At 41.3% G+C, this 20,762-nt stretch overlaps 1 protein-coding gene across 1 annotated transcript in view; it reads left to right on the top strand.

Annotated features, from left to right (window-relative positions):
- Positions 1-372: 372 nt before the first annotated feature.
- The window catches only part of LOC147144846 (SR-related and CTD-associated factor 4-like), a 41,848-nt gene continuing 21,458 nt past the window's right edge, over positions 373-20,762 (top strand). Inside the window, exons 1-16 of the mRNA XM_086035630.1 lie at positions 373-635; positions 3,352-3,435; positions 3,560-3,604; positions 3,691-3,852; positions 3,932-4,049; positions 10,365-10,486; positions 10,570-10,713; positions 10,784-10,854; positions 11,009-11,081; positions 11,943-12,029; positions 12,104-12,183; positions 12,334-12,518; positions 13,514-13,614; positions 13,696-13,809; positions 13,904-14,060; positions 14,143-14,243. Of these exons, the coding sequence (XP_085891756.1) occupies positions 606-635; positions 3,352-3,435; positions 3,560-3,604; positions 3,691-3,852; positions 3,932-4,049; positions 10,365-10,486; positions 10,570-10,713; positions 10,784-10,854; positions 11,009-11,081; positions 11,943-12,029; positions 12,104-12,183; positions 12,334-12,518; positions 13,514-13,614; positions 13,696-13,809; positions 13,904-14,060; positions 14,143-14,243 (1,674 nt within the window). The 5' untranslated portion in view covers positions 373-605. The remainder of the gene's footprint in view (positions 636-3,351; positions 3,436-3,559; positions 3,605-3,690; positions 3,853-3,931; positions 4,050-10,364; positions 10,487-10,569; positions 10,714-10,783; positions 10,855-11,008; positions 11,082-11,942; positions 12,030-12,103; positions 12,184-12,333; positions 12,519-13,513; positions 13,615-13,695; positions 13,810-13,903; positions 14,061-14,142; positions 14,244-20,762) is intronic.

Genomic DNA, 20,762 nt, shown 5'->3' with positions numbered 1-20,762 from the left:
TATATGGGGAGCGAAACAATAAGTCCAATCAAACCTTTATTTTTAGGACAAACAACATTTTTCCAGAATATAATTCTAGATTTTAGACTCTAAGAGTATAAAGGTTTCTTATACAACATAAAATAAAAGTGAAAATAAATACAAAAAAAGATTTAAAAATAAAAAATAAATAGCAAAATCAATATGGAAATAAATACAAAAGTAAATATATATTTTATTTTAGCAGTTTTGGTCCTCCATACATTGGAAACAAATATTGACAAAATTGAACTTGTGCTGTCAGGCCATTGCAGTTTACTTTCCAGCCTCACAGTGGTGATAGTCGCCCAACAACGCCTCTTTGCCAATAACCAAAGTACATCAAGGAAGAAGTCCGACGCGAGTGTGACGTCAGACGCTTGTCAAGCACGTATTTCGGGGCGGTTAGTTATGTGGATGAAGCTAAGATGCTAAACTATGTAATCAACGAAGAACCGGATTTTGTTTTTTCTTTCGCTTAGTTACGTTGTTGTTATTGTTGTTGTCTGCGTCGACGCAACTCGTTATAAGTTGCAAGAATAAAAAGGCGTATCGTTTAACCGGGTTTGTGAAAGCCAAAAAGAAGAATGGAAGCGGTGAACGCGTTCAACATGGAGGTAAAGTTTGCTCGTGTTACGATCCTGCCTTGTCCAAAGGGCGACAGTAGCTATCTGCTCTTGTTAATCGTATGGATGGACACCGTTCATCGGAAATGTGCTTGAATGAAAATGAAATTCTTCTTCAGTCTTCTGTGTTCCTTTTAATCGTCGATTGATTTGAAGCGTTTGCGCCTGTGCGTGCCAGTTCCGCAAAGCAAGGCCTTTAGGTTTATAGACTAAGCTAACTGCTAACGGAGGTCGCTAGGTTACCTCACTCAGGCCACATTGGATTGTTTTGTTTTTTGCAGATCGCATGAACATGACAAGCAATAATTTATCCCATTTTAAACAGCACGACGTGTTTACTACTGCTGTGCAATTAATATTTGGAGATGATTTAAAACTACTTAAATCAACAGCCAGCTGCGATTTCCACCAAACCATTCACGTCTTGTTTTTTTGCTCACGGGTGTCAAGGCAATGTAGATCGGGTACCACAATTTAATTTTATGTTTTTCGTACGAGTATATTCGCGGCCTAAAAAGCTTAAAATCCTGGCATTTCAGAAATTGTCCATTTTTTTCTCTTGCGATTTCATTCTCATTTTCTTTCTTGTTTCAAATCATTTGGGAAATCTGAAATTTCCCACATTTTGTTAATGAAACAGTTTATGATCTATAATAAATCATCGTAAATTTTCATACATTTCCACAGCCATATGAAACTCTTGGCAGCATCAACTGACTCATTACCCCATACAAACTAAAGTGAGAATTTTCAGAAACGGGAGCAGTTTCTCCCCTTATTTGTAAATGTATACTGTACATAAAAATACTTAAGTTGTGGCAGTGCATATAAAAAACAAAAGGGTTCCACCAAACTAACCTTTTTTAATCTCTATCTGGTGACTGATTTATTTCAATATTCAGTCCCTTAAATTATTTCTACAGGAGGAAATCATTTTCACAGAACTGTGCAAAGTTGGCACAGCATTTTATATGAAGTAAGCTTTGCTCCTGAAACTTATTTTAGTCTTCACAGGTGGATCAATAGAAGACATCAACTACTGAGTAACAGCCAATTTAAAGGCCTAGATAGACCCAAAAGACGCTGGCCAACAGTGACAGACGCTTACCCCCTGTGGCGTCCGGCCGGCTGTTGGCACGTCACGCTGGAGGAATACACCGCAACGACAAACAGCGACGCTGACCATTAAAGTACCTTATGCGCATGAATAGGATGTAATACCCTTCCATACCATCAGCAGCAGTAGTCACCATTTCTCATGGTTAGAAAAATCCTATTGGAAAGCTGTTGGCCGGGGGCGAATTCTAAAAATGTAAGCAACGCATTCAGCTATATTCTTCGCTTACGATGAACTCCCACGCGTAGTAAACCATCACATTCTTGACACGGTATTGTGAAATACTGTACTTACATTGTCAACCCCCGCTCTTGTACTTGTAAGAAGATTCAGGTAGCGGAGGCGTGCTCACTGTTTTTCCGCATTTGTCACTTCCCGTTGGTGCTCCGAGCACTGAATTGCTAGCTAACAGCCAATCAGAGTAACCAAGGGTCATGACTGGCGACGCCGATTCAACATGCGTAAACGCCCCCAAGACGCTTACAGACGGGTTACGACACTACGACGGTGGCCACTACACTAAACAGACAGCGCATTCAGACGCCACGACGCTTCACGACCTCTGACGTCGGTTTGGTCTATCAGGACCTTAGGAGTGTCGTGGTCATTTAGGTGGTTGCCACTTGTCAGTATGACTTCCATTGGACAGAATAAACAACAATGGTTAATTTCATTAAAAGAAAAAAAGAGTGATGTGTTCAACCCCACGGGTCATATTGGATCCCCAGAGAGGCTGGTTTTGGCCTACTTTTGACACTACTGCATTAACTAGTCCAAGAAGCTTATTTAAATATGCAGCGGAATTCTTTTTTCTTTTATATTTTTTAATTGTCGACTGTGTGATTTTTATGTTGAAAAGCTTTCAGGTGTCACAAAGGGGTGTTCATGTGACATGAAATCCTGTTAATATGCCATGTTACTGACAAATAAGGTTTGAAGTGTCGGTGTTGTAGTGGTTTCTGTGTTTTACATAGAAATGTATTATGGCCCAACTGATTAATCGGTCAGCTGCTATTAGTGCATTTAAAATTGGTTGATTTTTACCAATTCATTTTATTTTTTTAAAACGCATTAAAGAGGGGAGGCAAGTGAAACATTTTCTACACAACATGTTCTATGGGGTCCCAGTAGTCTAAACACAGCATTCTGATTGATATTGCTTTTATGGAATTTGAATTAAGCAGGATTTTTCTCAAATACAAATACTAAAAGACAGTATTGTAAACAGTCAAATGTTCTGCCCCTAATTCATATCTTTGTTGTAATCGATAAGGGACCCAAAAGTACGTTCTTTTATTCATTATGTATGTTTTTAAATGAATCGGTCCATTAATTGGTATCGGAATTTTATTCTGCCAAATATTGGAATTGGCATCGGCCTAAAAAAATTGCTTGTGCCCCAGTATTTACCCAGCGCTTACTCACTTCTCTGTCATATGGTGTTGTTGTCCTGTTTATGTAACAGTAAATGGCAAAAATTGTTTTTCTTTACTTAGCAGTCTTTACAATTTTGACATTGGGCGCTCCGATTTTGCTGGATTTGATTACATTTCCAGTGAACTGATGTATATTTTGTGTGCAACCCCTCAGTTGTTCTCCATGATTGACATGAAGCCTCCAATATCTCGAGCGAAGATGATGTCTGTCACCAAGGCAGCCATCAAAGCCATCAAGGTAGACTACGATTGCTCAAAAATTATATAAATGTACAATTTGACCAAACCTTTTGTTGGTGCATAATTCTATATTATGTTGTCTGTAATGACTGATGTCAGTGATTGTCTTTTTTTTTTGCTAGCTCTACAAACATGTCGTCCAGATTGTTGAAAAGTTCATCAAGAGGGTATGTTGTCATTGTGTGCCAGATTGTGTAGACGACATGATGGATGCGTTTTTGGTTCGTCTCCTAATTAGATTTATTTTCATTAGTGTAAACCTGAGCTCAAAGTTCCCGGCCTGTACGTGGTGGACTCCATCGTACGGCAGTCACGTCATCAGTTTGGTGTGGACAAGGACGTCTTCGGGCCTCGCTTCTTGAAAAACTTCATTGACACCTTCCAGAATCTTTATAACTGCCCAGAGGACGATAAGGTACACTCTGTGTTTTTGGCCATGATAAACTATGACACAATGTGGAAAACTAAACTTATTTCTTCTTTATTTGCATCAGAGCAAAATTGTCCGCGTGTTGAACCTGTGGCAGAAGAACGGTGTGTTTGACATGGACATCATTCAAACTTTGATGGACATGGCTAATAGCGTCCCGTCACCTGCACCATCAGTTGAAGGTAAGAAGGGAAAATTATGTCAAATGTTTCTATTGGAAATATGAGGACAAAATTTGCAATTTGTGCAGTGATGCTTTTTTTGTGTGTGTCGGGAGGGGGGATAATCCATTTAGGAAGTTGAGAATTGTGAAATGTTAATGCAAGTATTGTTTGTTTCTTTGGAACATCAGTAATGACCCTCTTCATGTTAAAAAAAATGGTAAAGAATAAATGAAAATTTTAGCGTTTCACAGCGGAAACCCTGAATGCCGCAGCCGCTAATTCGCGCACAGCGGAGAGGGGAGGGGCTTCGCTTGGTAGTAGACGAAAACAAACAAAAAACAAAAGTAAAAACATACCAGACGCGCTGCCAGAAACGCTCCCAGAAACGCTCCCAACGGAATTGGTGTGAATGCAGCATAAAGCAGGGATGGGCAATTGGCGGCATGCGGCCTAAAACTACACTTTGGGTGGCCCTTTAAGTAAAAGAAAAAATGTTTAGTATTTTTTTTTTTTTTTTTTTTAAACAAACCAAAAAAATTCTGAGGGGAGGAAAGAGAAAAATCAGCCAATGTGGATGGGTTTACTATAGTTTTTAGTTGAAAAATCACTTCACCACTTAAATGTCTGAAATGTCTTAGTTGCGCAAAGGCGACCCAGAGTAGATATTTTTTCCAGTATGCGACCTGTATCTGATTTTTTAAATTTTAATTTTATTTTAATTTTTATTTTTTTATGCCAGTCTGAACGGCTCAAATCTGATTTTTTTCAAATGTGACCTGGGCCACTTTCATATATGGTCCTAGATCGGATACATAAAGGATTTTTTGCAATGCGACGCAGTCTGAACCGCCAGGTCACATATATCCGACATTGACGTGATCCGGAGCCCAAAATGCACTCTGCGTGGGCGGCGGGAGAGTGCTGGCAGCTGGAGTTCGAATCTGCCAAGTTGTTTTGAGTAACAATATTGAGTTTATATTTGACGTTAATTGAATCCCACTTGAAACATGAAGCATAAAGTGGACGTTTATGGTGATAGTAGTAATTCAGCCATGGCTCAGTTCGGCTAATTGTTTACATGCGGTTATGACGTGATGTCATCTTTAGTGACGTCTCCATCAAATGAGATCAAAAAGGCTTGAGGTGCCTCATCATCTTTCCCTAATAGTGTATTTCTACCTCCTACCGAATCGCTCCACTGTAGAAATGCTCCGACACGCTGAAACACATTTACTTGCGTTAACACATGACGTAGTCTCTAATATGAATGCTTAAACAAAAAATTTCATTAAAAAAAAGTCTGAATTAGCCTGAACATAGGCGGGGTGAACCTAGCCTTGGTCGAGTGCTGCCCTATACCACAACCTGAGTTTGTGCTGTCCTTGAATGGTAATTTTTATGCAAAAAAGCCCTTTACACTGGAAAATGCAGTATGTGTTAGGTTATTTTGTTCTTAGTTTCAATCCCTTTGCTATTGGGTTAGGATATTGGGTATTTTATACATGCATTGCAAAATGTAGTATGATGAATGAAAAATTTTAAGCGCACGAATTTTGCACGCATGTACTTATTTTGTCCATATTGAAAATGGCATCTTTGACAATATTTACATTTATCACATCTTTTAATACATCTTGTTCAGAAGTGTGTGTGTGGTCCTGTATGGCTCCCCAGTCGCACTGATGACAATTTGTAGCCCCCTCTAGGATTGAAGTTGCCCATCATGAACTACATTCCCCACAATTTGATTTCCCTAACAAGTGGAATTGAAAAATATAAATAATGATCCCAAAATGGTCGTGATGAGTAAACTTGATGCAGATGGAAGGCAATTGCAAAGGTTTGCAAATGTTTGTGTTTCAAGGAGATGAACTGGTATTTCTTTTGTGTTATGCATGAGGCAGTTTCAATCGTCAAAGTGTACAATGCACGTCTGCTCAGGGAAGTGAATCGATCACAACGGGACTGTTTTGGTTGTCTCAGGCCTCAACTGGTAGCTCCACCTCTAGTCAGCGAAAGCCAATTTCAGCAGCGAAAGAGCATTGGCTTGTTTGCGTGCCCTCTCAAAATAGGCAAATTTGCAACGAGACTTGAATGTTACATTGTAAGATTATTTTAATTGTGTTAATTAGCTTGGGCTAACTCCCTTGCTCTCTTTTGCATGTTTTGATGAATTCCCCTTCATTGTAGGGCTTTTTAGCCCGGTCCGTGCTGTCCGCGCAACAGTGTGCCCTTATTTGGAACTGCTGACGTGGCAGCCTGCAAGAAATAAAACGTAAGGCTTTTCCCACTGGTTTAGATGAAAAGTAGACTGCTCCTCGACAAAATGTATCTTTCATTATTGCAAAAAAGCCCGGTCTTTGCTCATTAATGGAGGAGATAGAGACAATGTGTATTTCCTTTGTAATAAATGTATTGTATTTATCAAGGGGTGGCTTAGTGGTCTACTTGTTAGCACGTCCGCCCCACAGTGCAGAGGTCGTGGTTTCGAATACAGCCCAGGCCTTCCTAAGTGGAGTTTGCATGTTCTCCCTGTGCCTGCGTGGGGTTTCTCCGGGTACTCCGGTTTCCTCCCGCATTCCAAAAACATGCATGGTAGGTTGATTGGATGCTCCAAGTTGCCCCTGGGTGTGATTGTGAGTGTGAATGTTTGTTTGTCTCTGTGTGCCCTTGTGAATTTTTGTTTGTATCTGCCCTGCGATAGGCTGGCTGTTTGTTTCTGTGTGCCCTGCAATAGGCTGGCAACTGATTCAGGGTGTACCGCTGCCTACTGCCCGTAGACAGCTGGGATAGGCTCCACGCCTACGACCCTTGTGAGGATAAGCGGTGGGGATGATGAATTGATGTATTTATTAAGGCTTCTTCCATTGTCCTTATGCTGTTACATGTAAATAAGTCAGCCAAAAATCTCCTATTGGAAACTCTTTCTAATGTCACGGTGACTTGACATCGTGGCACATGTCCTCTTCTCGTGCCGTCCAACAACACTCTATTCTGTGGTCCCCGCCCCTCACCACATACACAGTGAATGGGATTGACGACTGTGCGCAGCGCCCTGTTAAGTTCATTGTGGAAAGGGCTTTAAAGGGGAAGTCAAACCCCCAAAATTCGTTGCAAGAATATGTTCTATGCGCCTCCACTAGTCTAAACATGGCTTTTTGATTATTGTTGCAGTTGTGGGATATGAGTTAGGAAGCAAAATCCACCCATTTTTCAACCATCTCAGGGGGTGGCCATTTTGTCCCTTCTGTAGACTGAAAATGACGTCACAGTTGCTCAGGGCTCATGTAACATCCAACTACTTTCTGAGTCACAATTCCTGAACAAGGTGCACAGTGATCAGTGTATAAAACGTTGACTGTACAGCACAGTCCAGACTTGAGTGAATGTGTTCTTAGCGTTTTCATTCCAGGGCAAGGGGTGAGGAAGGATTTTCTCAGTTTGTCAGTGGAGCAGGGCAGCGACAGCAGCCTGCCATTGAAGTAGGGCTGTCCCAAACGATTATTTTTCTGCCGATTAATCTATCGACTATTTTTTCCAATTATTCTAACAATTTTTTTTTTGACTAATCCAGTAATTTTTGAGTTGACTATTATTGATTTAAAAAAATTCTTTATTAAAGTAAAAAATGAATGAACACTCGCATCTTTTAGGCAAGCATCATGACGTGTGAACATGAATGAGGCATTTCTCTGTCGATGCATTACAGTGAAACAATGTGTGAGCTAATGTTAAGCAGCCCAAGTATAACTAAAAAATGAATAGCTCATAAAGTCCAATGAGGAACACCTTCCACAAATGCAACGGTGCCTCATGTTCTGGGCAATCATTTTAAGGATACTTTGTGTCATTTGAGATGCTCTTTCTCGTGTGCATTCCTCTTTGATTTTGGGGGGAACTGTGTCGCATCAGTTTGCTTTCACCTTAAAAATAGATAAAGCAGAGCGCATACTGAAATTTATGATTTTGAAAAGGCAAACATATATCAGTGCAGTCACGGACTATGGTAAGCAGGCCAGTGTTCCCTCTAGGTTTTTTTGTCTTTGTTTTTGTTTTTGTTTTTTTAAGCAGCGGAAGCAGGACATCGTCCTAATTACAATGAGCATGCTGTGTTGCGCCCGAGGTCTGCACAAAGACGGTGAGACAGAGGGCTTTCCGGGACAGCAGCATCTTAGATATATAAACAGATGTCGCGTGTTACCGTTTGTGGGTACATAAAGAAACGTAACCAGTTACGTTAGCTGCAAGCACCAACACAATTTGACTGGAGTGCAATAGCTAACGTTAGCGCCAAAAAATATTTTAAATCTACACTTGATTCACAGACCAATTGTGGTTAGACAGCGTTTGTGAACATCTCTTTTAAATTGCTAAACACAGCTTCTGCAAAACAATGACATTCTACGACAATATTTAACAATAAAGAACAAAAATATATATATATAGACTTACATTGATTTTGGGGAATATTTGTCATTTAAATGTCTCTGCTGTTCTTCCATAATGATGTGACATTTTGAGCTGCAGTAAGTACTGGTGTACTACTGCCAACTCCTAGAGCAATCAGAATGAGAAAAAGGTGTAAACTACCGCAATCAGAATGAGAAAAAAATTATTTGATATGTGATGTGTGACGAAGTGTCACCCAGCGAGAGAAAAAAAAAAGACGTCATGACAACACCCATTCTCATACGTTGGCCACCGTATTCAGAATAAAGTTGAATAACAAAACTGCAATTTACCCACTCATTCATTGCTGTGATATGTAGACGTGTGACTTTATTCATGTTTGGCTGTATTCTGGAGTCACACTAATAAGCCGTCGTAGTTTGTGCAACAACATGTCTCGGGAATACAGGCTAGTTATGAATGATGCACACTAAAACCGTGTAAACAGAATGTTAACCGATCATCCAGGATGTCACGTTTGACTTGCTCGCTAAATTACTGAGTGTGTGTGTTTGTTTGTTGTTTCAACTCAGCGACTGTTTTCTAAGTGTGTGTGTTTAAGCTTATGTTTAGCGTGCTTGCGCGGTCGCCAAGTTTTCCTTGTAATCCATATTGGCTCGTGGTGCAACAGAATTGCTCTTCACGGTGACCGTTTTGGCACATCTAACAATGTTATTCCCACCGACGTCAGTCCTGTCAACCTCAAACCATTTACAGACTACGGACGACGTGGACTCGCGCCTCACTATGAATCCCCGCTCGACACTCTTATGTTTGAAACAGCTCCGCTGCAGTGCGTACAGAGTCACGTGACCGGGTCCTGCCCGCTGATTCGGCGAATGATTATCACTTCCTCCTCCTCTGCCGTCAATGCACACTGATTTTCAACATTTCCTCATACTTTGCGGCCGTCGACTGACTTGAGTCATTATGCTTTTAGAGGCAGTATTAATACTTGATACTGTAAAATTACACAAGATTGACGATGATATCGATAACGATATATATCGTCCACCTGTATTAAAGATGCGCGTTAATAATACGTTGCACATAACAGCAACTTCAGTAAAACCAGGTCATATTAGTTAGTAGTTACCTTTTGCTTCCTGTTGTTTTCCAGCAGCACCTGGGTGACGTCGCTTCAGGTGTTCGTTCATCACTCGGCTTTACAAAGGATACAGACGACCACCTCGTTTGACTTTTGTTGAAATGTGTCCATACTTTGGACTTTCTTGTCCGCTTTTTAGCTGTTTCAGGTGCCGCTCTCCTTTTCCCCGCCCTGAACGCACGAACCGCCGCCATTTCTGCTGTTCTTTTTTTTTCTCCTTTCTTTTCTGCTGTGCGCACTTGTTTACAACTGGCGGTATGCACATGTTTACGTATTTACATCATCGACACTCGACGGTATGTGCGTGCCAACTTATTTACGTCATCGGTGACATCGGCTATGTCGACTGGCTGGGACAGCCCACACTGAAGTTCCTCTTCTGCTGGATTGATGTCAGGTTGCTAATTTGATTAAATTGTCAAAACAAATGCCAAATGTAGTCACGAATTTAAAGTGATATAGTGTTGACTAAAATATAAAAAATTAGGGGTGCAACAAATTCAAAATTTAATTGGAACATCGGTTTTGACTTGAATAGAATTGTTACATTTTAAAATTCTTGACTTATTGATTCTCGCACCAAGTGTATTAAGGAGGTACGTATCGAATTGTCTTTTGGGAGACGCACACCCAGTATAAATCGCTTTAATGTTGCTGGTGACTTGATCATTCTTTGAATGTAATTAACTTGAATTATTTAGGCTTTGGAGAGAATTTTACATGATGTTACATATTAATAAACATGACCAAAGTGTATTTTCCCCACGTGTGAACAGTTCCCACAGAGCCGCAGCCTCCTCCGACTACTGCGGCCCCCGTCGTACCTCCAATACAGATGCCCACTTCTGATGCCTTAGCTGCAGTGGCTCAGCTCTTCCAGTCCCCGCATGGTCAGGAGGTCAGTATTTGCTGTAAACTGTGCTGCTATACCTGCAGACTGCTCAAGGATAATTCACAAAGCCCAAGTATGTGTCCCTGCAGCTCCAGATGATGCTCCACAACTTGCAGCAGGCAGAAAAGACACACGCAGCCAACAATATAAACGGGCCAAATGCTCACCCACTGAATGTGGCCCAACCCGAAATGTTCAATTCACACAGAAAAGAAAGAAGCACCCTGGCTGAGGTAGTTGTATACTGTCAACACATATCATGGTTTCACAGTTTGAAACTAAAAATATGATTCATTTCCTTAGAAATTGCTAGACAGGTTTGACTATGATGACGAGCCAGAGGATGTCGCAACAAATGACACAGCTGACTCATTGTGAGTGACCTTTTGAATCCTGCAATAAAATATCGACTGATACATGCAAAGAGCCTTTTTGAATGTTAACAATCACACTTGTTGTTCAAATGACACATTGAGTGTATATGTCAATCACACCAAATATTACTGTGTTTCATTTTTGTGCTGACAGAGACGTCCCTGGACAGATGCACAACATGGAGATGAACGTAGATGAACAACATCCACTTCCAATGGCACAAAATGTAGGCATCAACTCATAAGAGGAACTGAATCTAAGATGTTGAAACTCATAATTTTGGAATTTTAAAACTATAAAGTAATTGTACTTAAAAAAAAAACAACATTCAAAACATTGCATCAGTGCCCTTAACTCATTCACTGTCATTGACAATTTGACTTATTTCACCCATTTTTCTACCCATTCAATCCCAGAAGTTTATTTATATTTATTTTAAAAAATGTTCAATCATTAGGGTAAAAGAGGGTCTGCAAATGTCTGGCAGTGAATGAGTTAAGGGGGCAAGGTCTTTTCATTCTTGCGAGAGCACAAATTCAAGAGAATGACGTGTTCACATAGAGATCTATGTATGCATGTATCTACGAGACTGTCTTGACGAGTTTAGTTCAGCTGCTTGGTAATGAAGTACTGCCTCAGTGATTCAAAATGCAGGCGACGCTTTTACTGGCTGTATGGGCACTTCATTGTCATTTCACCGAAAGCTGCACTTGATGTTGGCCTTCAGCACAGGCAGGTAGGGTAAGCATCTCATTTTTGCGAGATGAGACCACCCCATCAAAACAGGTGGATCTTAGGGAGGCTCGTAAAAGAGGATAATGTTCTTCATTCTTGATCTTTGCGGTGTTCTGACGAAAGGATGGCACAAACATGTTGGGCACATGAACTCTTTTGAATTGCGAATAAAACTTGCATTTCTCCTTTGAGGAAATGACTGCTGAATGTCAGCAAAACAATATAGTATGTCACACTTTATCAATTACCAGTTTATCTGCTAATGTTCCAGAACTGCGGAAATACTGCACAATTTCTCGATATATGTTGCTAATTCACCTGTGGTGTCTTTTTTTGTTTTGTTTTCTCTCAGTATGGTGGCGTGGCGAGTGATGCCGAGCGTCACATGTTGACCGATGGATACCATTCCAGAAGTGACGCCCAGAACTCCAAATCACAGGTATACCCCGTGGACAGAAAATGGGGGTCACATCGGCTACCATTTTGCTGTATCATTTTGTCATTGTCGAACAGGCAGATTCAAGGGACAATCCATCTACACATAGAGAAGGCAGACATGGAGCCTCTGGCCAAAGAACAAGATCCGGATCCATGTAAGAGGAAGCAATTCTTATCGATTTGATCCAACATTACATCTTAAATAGCATCCATCTTGGAGTGGAGCACGCCATGTTTTTGATCATTCGGTGCAATTCATACATGAACACTTTCCTGCGATTAACATGCGTCAATCTTTCACGTAGATCTCCGAGGAGAAGACGGTCACGCTCGTCATCACGCTCGAGAAGGCCGAGGCATCGACGCTCCAGGTCGCGCTCGAGAGAGAGCCGCTGGCGCCGCTCCCGTTCGCAGGACAGAAAAGAGCGAGAGTGCGAGAGAGAGCGCCGGCAGAAAGGTCTCCCGAGCATCAAGAGCCAGACGCTCAGTGGTATGTGCGCGCATCTCTGTTAATATGATAAGCCATCACATAGTGGTAATTATGCACAGCACATTTTTGACTCTCTCTGAGGGGAAAATACTTTGCCATGTCCAAAGTTTGGGATCATTTCAAACTTAGTCGATAAAGTGCAAAGTCTGTGATTGCCAGGATGCATTTTAAGCCCCTTTTGACTCATTTTAAACCCTTTTTAAGTCAAATTGGTGTGTACAGTCCAGACTTGAGTGAATGGGAAATAGAGAGAGCGTGAATGAGCCCACTAAATGTTAAACAACCTCTAATTTTACTATTTGCTTATTTCTGTATTGTCACTGCCTGATGCAGACCCTTGTGTAATTACGTGCAACTTTGGCATCTGCTTGTGTGGAGTATTTCATGTCACTAGAATCGAGCAGAGTCCTGGCCTCTCCAAAACTCATCACTTTTCAGGAAAGCAAAAAACTGCATGTTTTTGGAGCCATTGACATTGCATCCTCATAGAGCGCAAGTCATTTTCAAAACTTTAGAGTGGTCATTAATTTTTTTTAATCAACACAACCATGTGGGGACTGACCAATAGTATTGATTTGCGGAAAAACTTGAAATTTGGACAGAGGTTTCCGCTTGACGGTGACGATATGTTCTGTGATTGTACTGTATACACAGTCATATGGGTTATGTCTCACTTGAAAAGTGCATGAAAGTAGAAAAATGCAGCTAAGCTTCGAATTGGAGAGTGGGACCTGCACTGTAAATCCATACTTAATGAGTAGGACAAACTCAATTTGCAGCTTTCCATGACTTGGGGTGGTACGTGTATTGCCATACCTGTATAAATAAGTGGTCAAGAACGCAATCAGTAATCCTTTATTACAGCAAATACAGAAACCTCACAATATTTGACAACTACTGAAAAGGCCTGTTGCATTTTACTCAGTAAGTCTCCCAATAAAACTGGTTCTGTTTAGAAATCTATAGAGCAGCGTTCATTTTGTTTTGTTTATTAGTGTGCAGCACAACACTGTGGGTTGGTCAGCTGGACAAAAAAACCCAGCAGTCGGACGTTGTCTCCCTCCTGGAGGAGTTTGGTCAGATTGAGTCTGTCAACGTAAGTGCGCTCCATGCAAGATTTAGGTCATCACCAACTTCCGAAATAACTTGACTCTTATTTATCTTTTTTTGTTTGCAGATGATTCCCCCGAGGGGTTGTGCTTACATCGTGATGGTCCACAGACTTGACGCATACACTGCTTTGAACAAGCTCAGTCGGGGCTCGTACAAAGTCAATCAGAAACCTGTGAAGGTACAGCTACTCCATAAGGCCTTGCTTCACAATTGTCTGTTAACTATCCTAAACCTTTCCATTCAATTTCTGATTCCTTTGTGCTCTCTTTTAGATTGCGTGGGCTTTAAACAAAGGCATAAAGGTGGCGCACAAAAAGTTCTGGGACGTGGAGCGAGGAGTAACCTACATTCCCTGGGCCAAAGTGAAAGCCGAGGAGATAGACAGCTATCGAGCAGGCGGAATGCTAGACCCGGACACGCTCAGCGAAGGTAAATATACGATTAATCAATTTTTAGGCGAATTGCACGAGTTGTGATTTCCTCACAGTGTCTCTCATATCGCATTGCTCAGAGTGGAAAAGCGTTGTGGACCTTAACAAGCAACAAATGGCGGCTGTGAACGGCGTGTTAGGAACCGCGCTGGCAGGCGGGAGCGTCGAGGCTCAGATTCAGGTAACTGTAATGCAGTCTTTAAAATCTGTCCTTTTTCTTAGTGCTGTTTGTATGTTTACTGCTTAATGACCTCTTTGTTGGATACTCACTTCATAAGCTCGTGACATGTTGGGGACAATAAAATGTAGTTCTCACAAGTAGTGGAGCGTATGTGAATCAACTTCATTCTTATGCACAGAAGTCACATGAATCTACAAAACATTTAAACTTGTTGCCATAAAATGTCTTGAGTACTGAGAATCCAGCACTGTTGCATCCAGCCCGGTGGTCACACAAATGCCGTTTAAGACTGGAAACAAGGAACCAGAGCTGTGGGGGCTGACAAATTTTAAAAAAGGGCTCGACTAAGCAAGGCCAGAAGTGGATTTTAGTCCGCCCACTAATCGGCCCTCATGCGTGTGACGTGGTCGCGAGGCGGCCACATTTCATCTCAACCTACTCGGTGAAAGGCTTCTTTTTAGACACTCTTTATACTCCCGCGTCGGCGCGAGTGACAACTGCCATATTGATTCACATGACCGACGCATTGTGCTGTTGGCGACAGGTCTGCAACACATGCCACGCACACGTCAGGAATTGTTGCTGCTCTGATTGGTCCATTATGTCACATGTTGCGATAACGTACAGTTTCCCACACGGAGGAGAGGATGCGCCACGCAGCTCGTTGCTGCTGCAAAGCAAATTCGTTTGGCAGCGGCGTCGGTGTTATGTCACATATGTGTGTGTGTAAAGGAGCTACTTGCGCACGCCCCCCCCTTAGCCGCCACCTTCCAGATCGTTTTCGCAATACAATTAAATTAATCGTCTAGTCATCTCGGTCCCTTTATGGTTGTAGCAAGCATGATATCCATTGTTGTCGCTGTGGTTTTGAAGCGACGCCCCCGACTTGGAACGTAACTGTTTCAAAACAACTTGTGTCCTGAGTATAGTCAAGCTGCGCGCAGCACTCAAGGATGACGCTAGCACATCAAGATGGAGTTCATGCACTTCTTCTGGTGTCTTTCCTACTTTAACAAGCAACACAGCAGGACGTTTTCATTGAACTTCGCTCGAATTCACCTCTCTCTCGCTCGAATTCACCTCTCTCTCACTCTCTCGCTCCAGAAGTACGCCGTAGCAAACTTGGTGTGTATTGGTTTGCCGGTATGCTTTTATTTTAAATCCTGGGAAGTGTGAAGAAGGGGAAGTGTGGAAAATAAATGAGTAACTTGTTGAATGTGACTTCTGGCCGTCTGTTGGACCCAAATAATTATACAATACGACAAAACCAACCCCGGGTCTCGCAATGGAAGTAAGCACACGCTGTTAGGTAAGTACTAGTGGCGCATTTGAAGCATGTTTGAAGTGTGTCCACGCGCGTCCGGGTTTGAATAGTAAATTAGCCGGCTAATGATAATAATAATAAAAAATAAATAAAATAAAAAATAATAATGATAAATAAACCTCTACTGTTAGCATCCCTCCCACTGCGGCGCCATGCAGATTTTTTTTTGTTTCGTTCTGGGGTGATCATTTTTATGAATAAGGGCGGGGGTTCGAGGCCGGAAGGGTACCCAGGTCAAGGGTGGAGGGTTGCGGCTGGACTGGCAAAAAAGGGTCAAGTGCCCAGCTCTGCAAGGAACCTTGCACTTGCGTTGACTTTTTGATGATGCATGTTCACATGCAAGCCCTACTTTAGGAAAATAATATGGCAGTAATGTCTTCCCCTGGTACCGTATTTCTTGGACTATAAGTCGCGTTTTTGTTTTTTTGTCATAGTTTGGCCGGGGGTGCGACTTGTGTGAAATTATTACTGTAATGGCTTTTTAGTGCTGACGTGTATTTATGATATTTTGCCTCCCTGTGCAGGCGCCTGCAGAGGGAGACAAAACATCATAAATACTTCTATATCATTTCTTATTGTAACCCACATAATGAAACATAAGATACATCCTAAAAGCTATTAACATGCATTAATAATTTAAATGGTTAAAGTCTAAAGTCTAGTCTGTTTTGTTAAATAAGTAATTAAAATGGTATGATAAAAAGACAGTTTGACTGGTAAGGCCTTGCTAGTCAAGGAAGCCAGCATATCCAAACAGCTAAACATTCACAAACAAACGCCACAGACTCTAGGTGTGGAGTGAAGTTGCCTGTTTATATTGTGAAACTGCACAAGAAACAGAAAATACTATCAATCTATGCATTACATACACATGTATTTTCATAGACATGAACAAGATGAGCCAATGCTAACGATTAGCGATCACGATTAGCAGAGCTGGGCAGTCCGTCCCTGGGCCGGATGCCCATTTTTGGGCAGAGGGGTGGGGGGTGACAAGTTTAAAAAAATGGTTGGACTAAACATGGCCGGAAGTGGATTTTAGTCCGGCCCACTAATCGGCCCTCATGCGTGTGACGTTCTCCCGAGGCGGCCAAATTTTATCTCAGCCTACTCGGTGAAAGGCTTCTTTTTAGGCTTCTTTCAAAACAAATTGTGTCCGGGAGGAAAATCAAGCTGCGCGCAGCACTCAAGTATGACACTGGCACATCATGCACTTCCCTAATTCTGGAAATACGCCGTAGCAAACCTGCTGTGTAGTGGTTTGCTGGCATGCTTTTATTTTGAAGACAGGGAAGTGTGAAGGAGGGGAGTGTGGAAAATAGGTAACTTGTTGCTTGCAGACTTGTCCTCTGTTGGACAAATAAATTATACAATACGACAAAACCAACCCCATGGCTCGCAATGGAAGTAAGTACATGCAGCTGGGTTGTTGTGTCTTTCACAACTTAATAACTTGGAGAAGTCTGGGAGCTCAGCTTCTTTTTATTGCGTAAACGGCAATGTTTTCGAATATGGCCGGGGGGGTCTCGGCCGGAAGGGTACCCAGGTCAAATGTGGAGGGTCGCGGCCGGACGGGCAAAATAGGGTCGCGGCCGGACGGGCAAAATAGGGTCAAGTGCCCAGCTCTGACGATTAGCATTAGCGATAGCGATTAGCATGTTCAGTCAACAACCTACAATCATCCACAATTCAGCTCATATATATATGTCACTATACACAATTGTCTAAGTTAGTTTCAGACGATGGTTGAACAAGAATGAACCACAAACAGGCAGACATGCTAATGATTAGCAATCGCGATTAGCATTAGCGATAGCGATTAGTATGTTCAGTCAACAACACAGTACAATCATCCACAATTCAGCTCTTATATAAATGTTGCATGCTCATTACACACAATTGTCTAAGTTACTTACAGACGATGGTTGAACAAGAATGAACCACAAACAGGCAATTGCCTCCCTCTGGCTGGGGTATTGCATCATGCAGCCACACACGTAAGAAGCCGAGCACAGAGGAGACGAAGACATAATTACAACCGAATACATAAATACTTTTGGAGACTTGGAAACATTCTACATGGTCGGGGATAAATAAAAGACGTATTTAATCGATCTACAACCGTTTTGGTGAGTTTAAAGTTATCTTACAGTAACTTTCTTGTATACTGCATGTGTGAATGTTAACTAAATGTTACCATCGTAGCTCGGTGGAAATGATGTGTACTAAGCGCACAATTTCCTCCCAAAATGCGACTTATACTCCAGTGCGGCTTATATATGTTTTTTCCTCTTTGTTATGCATTTTATGGCCGGTGCGACTTTTACTCCGGAGCGACTTATAGTCCGGAAAATACGGTAAATTTCTTCAACTTTCGCACCGATGATTCAATATCACCATAAGGTGCCTTTTAAGACGCGCCCATTTCATCCAAATAAATCTGAGCATTTCCATTGAACTTAATTAATATTCATTGTAATAAATATCTGTTAAGAGGTAAGAAAGCTCATCCCGTCAACATCCCACTCTTTTTTTTTTTTTTCTTATGAATTAACTGCAAGATGATAGAGTAGACAATGACAGGGGGTCCGTTTTAAGCTAATATTAGCATTTAGATGGCACGCTGACTGTACTGTTTCACAAATGTATTTGGTATTCCCAAAAGGTTTTTCCTCAGTTGATATTTCACAGTGACAAGATTCCACTGCAGCAACGTTGCTGATTAAAACGGAACAGAATCAAGAGAAAATAAACAGTACTTATCTTCATTTCACGACTCCAACATCTATTGTTCTACTACATTCTACATATGCACCTGTCTTGTTTTACGTTAATAAAGTCAGCCAATCTAACACACGACGTGCTACCAACTGTACTGCTTTATTAAACTTCTCTAAATCAACAATAGCATTTCACATTGAAACAACAGAACATACATAACATGAGCCATTCACATTCGTGTGCACTTCAGGGACCTCTCAGAAAACATGAAATCAAAGAATTACAGCACCTAATGCAATAACCTAGTGCATAACACCCTCGCCTGTTGAACTCCTCCACCTGCAGTCACATCCAGTGATTGGCAAATGTGTTGTATTGAATTGTAGTGTAATTCCGGTTAGAGCGCCGCAAGCGGTGGAAGAAAAGTCCACAGAATAGCCGCACCGGACTAGAAGCCGCATGGCTCAAAACGTAGGAAAAAAGTCACGGCTAATAGTCCGGAAAATACGGTAAATGGTTACTTTTTTTTAGAAAAAAAAAAATAAAAGCAAACCATTCAGGTGAGATTCGAAGAAATTACGCCAGAATAAAAAATACACTAACAATAAAGTTCTCTTAATTTTGTAAACTATTAAGACACTGAAATCTTTGAACACTCAGCAGCAACAGCTTATGACACATCTAAGTATTCAAGTTAAAGCAAGTTGTCATTACAGTACATGAATACACTTAATTGTGATCAAATACAAACAAAAACAGTTATTATTGCTAACATTATTAACTCTTTTATAATGAAAAAATACAGTAACTTTAAAAAGTCTTCTGAAATTATATACACTTTTTAGGCATTGAAATCTTTGATTGTTCAACAGCATATGATAAATCTCGCGATTTAAGTTAGATGTTTTTGGCTAAAAAGGCTGTTTTCTTCCTCGCGGAAGAAACATTCAGTTGGACTATGCCGTTTTAAGTGCATTATTAAGTTAGATGTGCTACCTGCAGCATAGCCGCCGATCTCCATGTAGCAATGTCAGCACACAACTTTGGGACTTATCCACGTACCTTTTTAACAGGAAAGCCAAAATATTCTGAAACAGGAGACCGCAGTGTACGGGCAGGGACCTTCGAGCTGTGGCTTGTTTGCATATTCCATAATATGCCATTCATATGCCATTCATCCATGCATTTGTAATTTATCACGGCTTCTGGCATAGTGGCTCCTTTTCTGTGCCTCTACTCTCCTACACGTGCAACACTCAATAGCGTCCGTGTGAAAACTCGCCTACTCGCGCATAAGCTAGCGCTAATAATAACAACTGATCAGAAACGGCACGCAAGTGTACCTAACCGAATATGCCGTACGGAAACGTATTAATACACCCACGTATACCGTTACACCACTTGTATTGAGTATGCGACAGTTTCACCTTCCATTGAAGCAGGATATAGTTGTTGTTATCCTTTCGGCTTTTTCCCCTCAGGGGTCGCCACAGCGAATCAAGCGCACGCTCGATTCGCATCATTGATTTGACAAAGCATTTTTACGCCGGATGCCCTTCCTGACGCAACCCTATTAGCAGGGCACACACACAGTGCTGGTGGTAATGTCACTGAAATCATCAGAGGCTTTCCTAAAGAGCTAGTCAACCTCCCCCCAAAAAAAGTCTTTGAAATATCTTCCATACGCCTTTACTAGTCTAAACGTGATATTCTGAATTAATATTGCATTTGTGGAATACAAATTAATTTGTAAAATCCATCCGTTTTTGTCCATCTCGGGGCGGCAATTTTGGCACTTGCTGATGACTGAAAATTGCATCACAGTTGCTCAGAGCTCACGAAAACAGGTAGATTTTACTACATAACTCATATTCCACAAACGCAGTAATAACCAGAATGCCGTGTTTCGACTAGTGGGCTTGCATAGAACATACACTTGTAAAGAAATGTTTGTGTTTGACTTCCCCTCGAATAACAAGGTGAGAGCAATTTCAGGGACACATGGAAAATGTTCTGTACAATCATGGAAATAGAATATACATGATCACACTGACTTTTTTTCAAGAAACTTGACAGTTTCCTTTAAAGTGGAAGTCAACCCAAACCTTTTTTATTTTTTTCAAGAATATGTTCCCAGCAGGCCCACTAGTTGAAACATGGCATTCTGATTAATTTTGCGTTTGTGGAATATAAATTAAGCAGCAAGATGCACTAATTTTTAACCATCTCTGGGGTTGGCCATCACAGCTGCTCACAGCGACCACTCACGGCTGACCTGTTTTCTGAATCTGAGCCGTGATAAGTCGTTGTGAGCAGTTGTGATGTTATTTTCAGTCGACAGAAGACAAAATGGCTGGCCCCAGAGATGGCTGAAAATTTGTGGATTAGCACTTATTCCACAAACGCAATATTTATCAGAATGCCCTGTTTCAACTAGTGGGCTTGCATAGAACATATTCTTGGACAAAAAAAAA

Source organism: Filicampus tigris, chromosome 7, assembly GCF_054856515.1.
Source record: "Filicampus tigris isolate MCC_2025a chromosome 7, RoL_Ftig_1.0, whole genome shotgun sequence".
Lineage (NCBI taxonomy): Eukaryota > Metazoa > Chordata > Actinopteri > Syngnathiformes > Syngnathidae > Filicampus > Filicampus tigris.
This window is presented reverse-complemented; position numbering and strand designations above follow the sequence as displayed.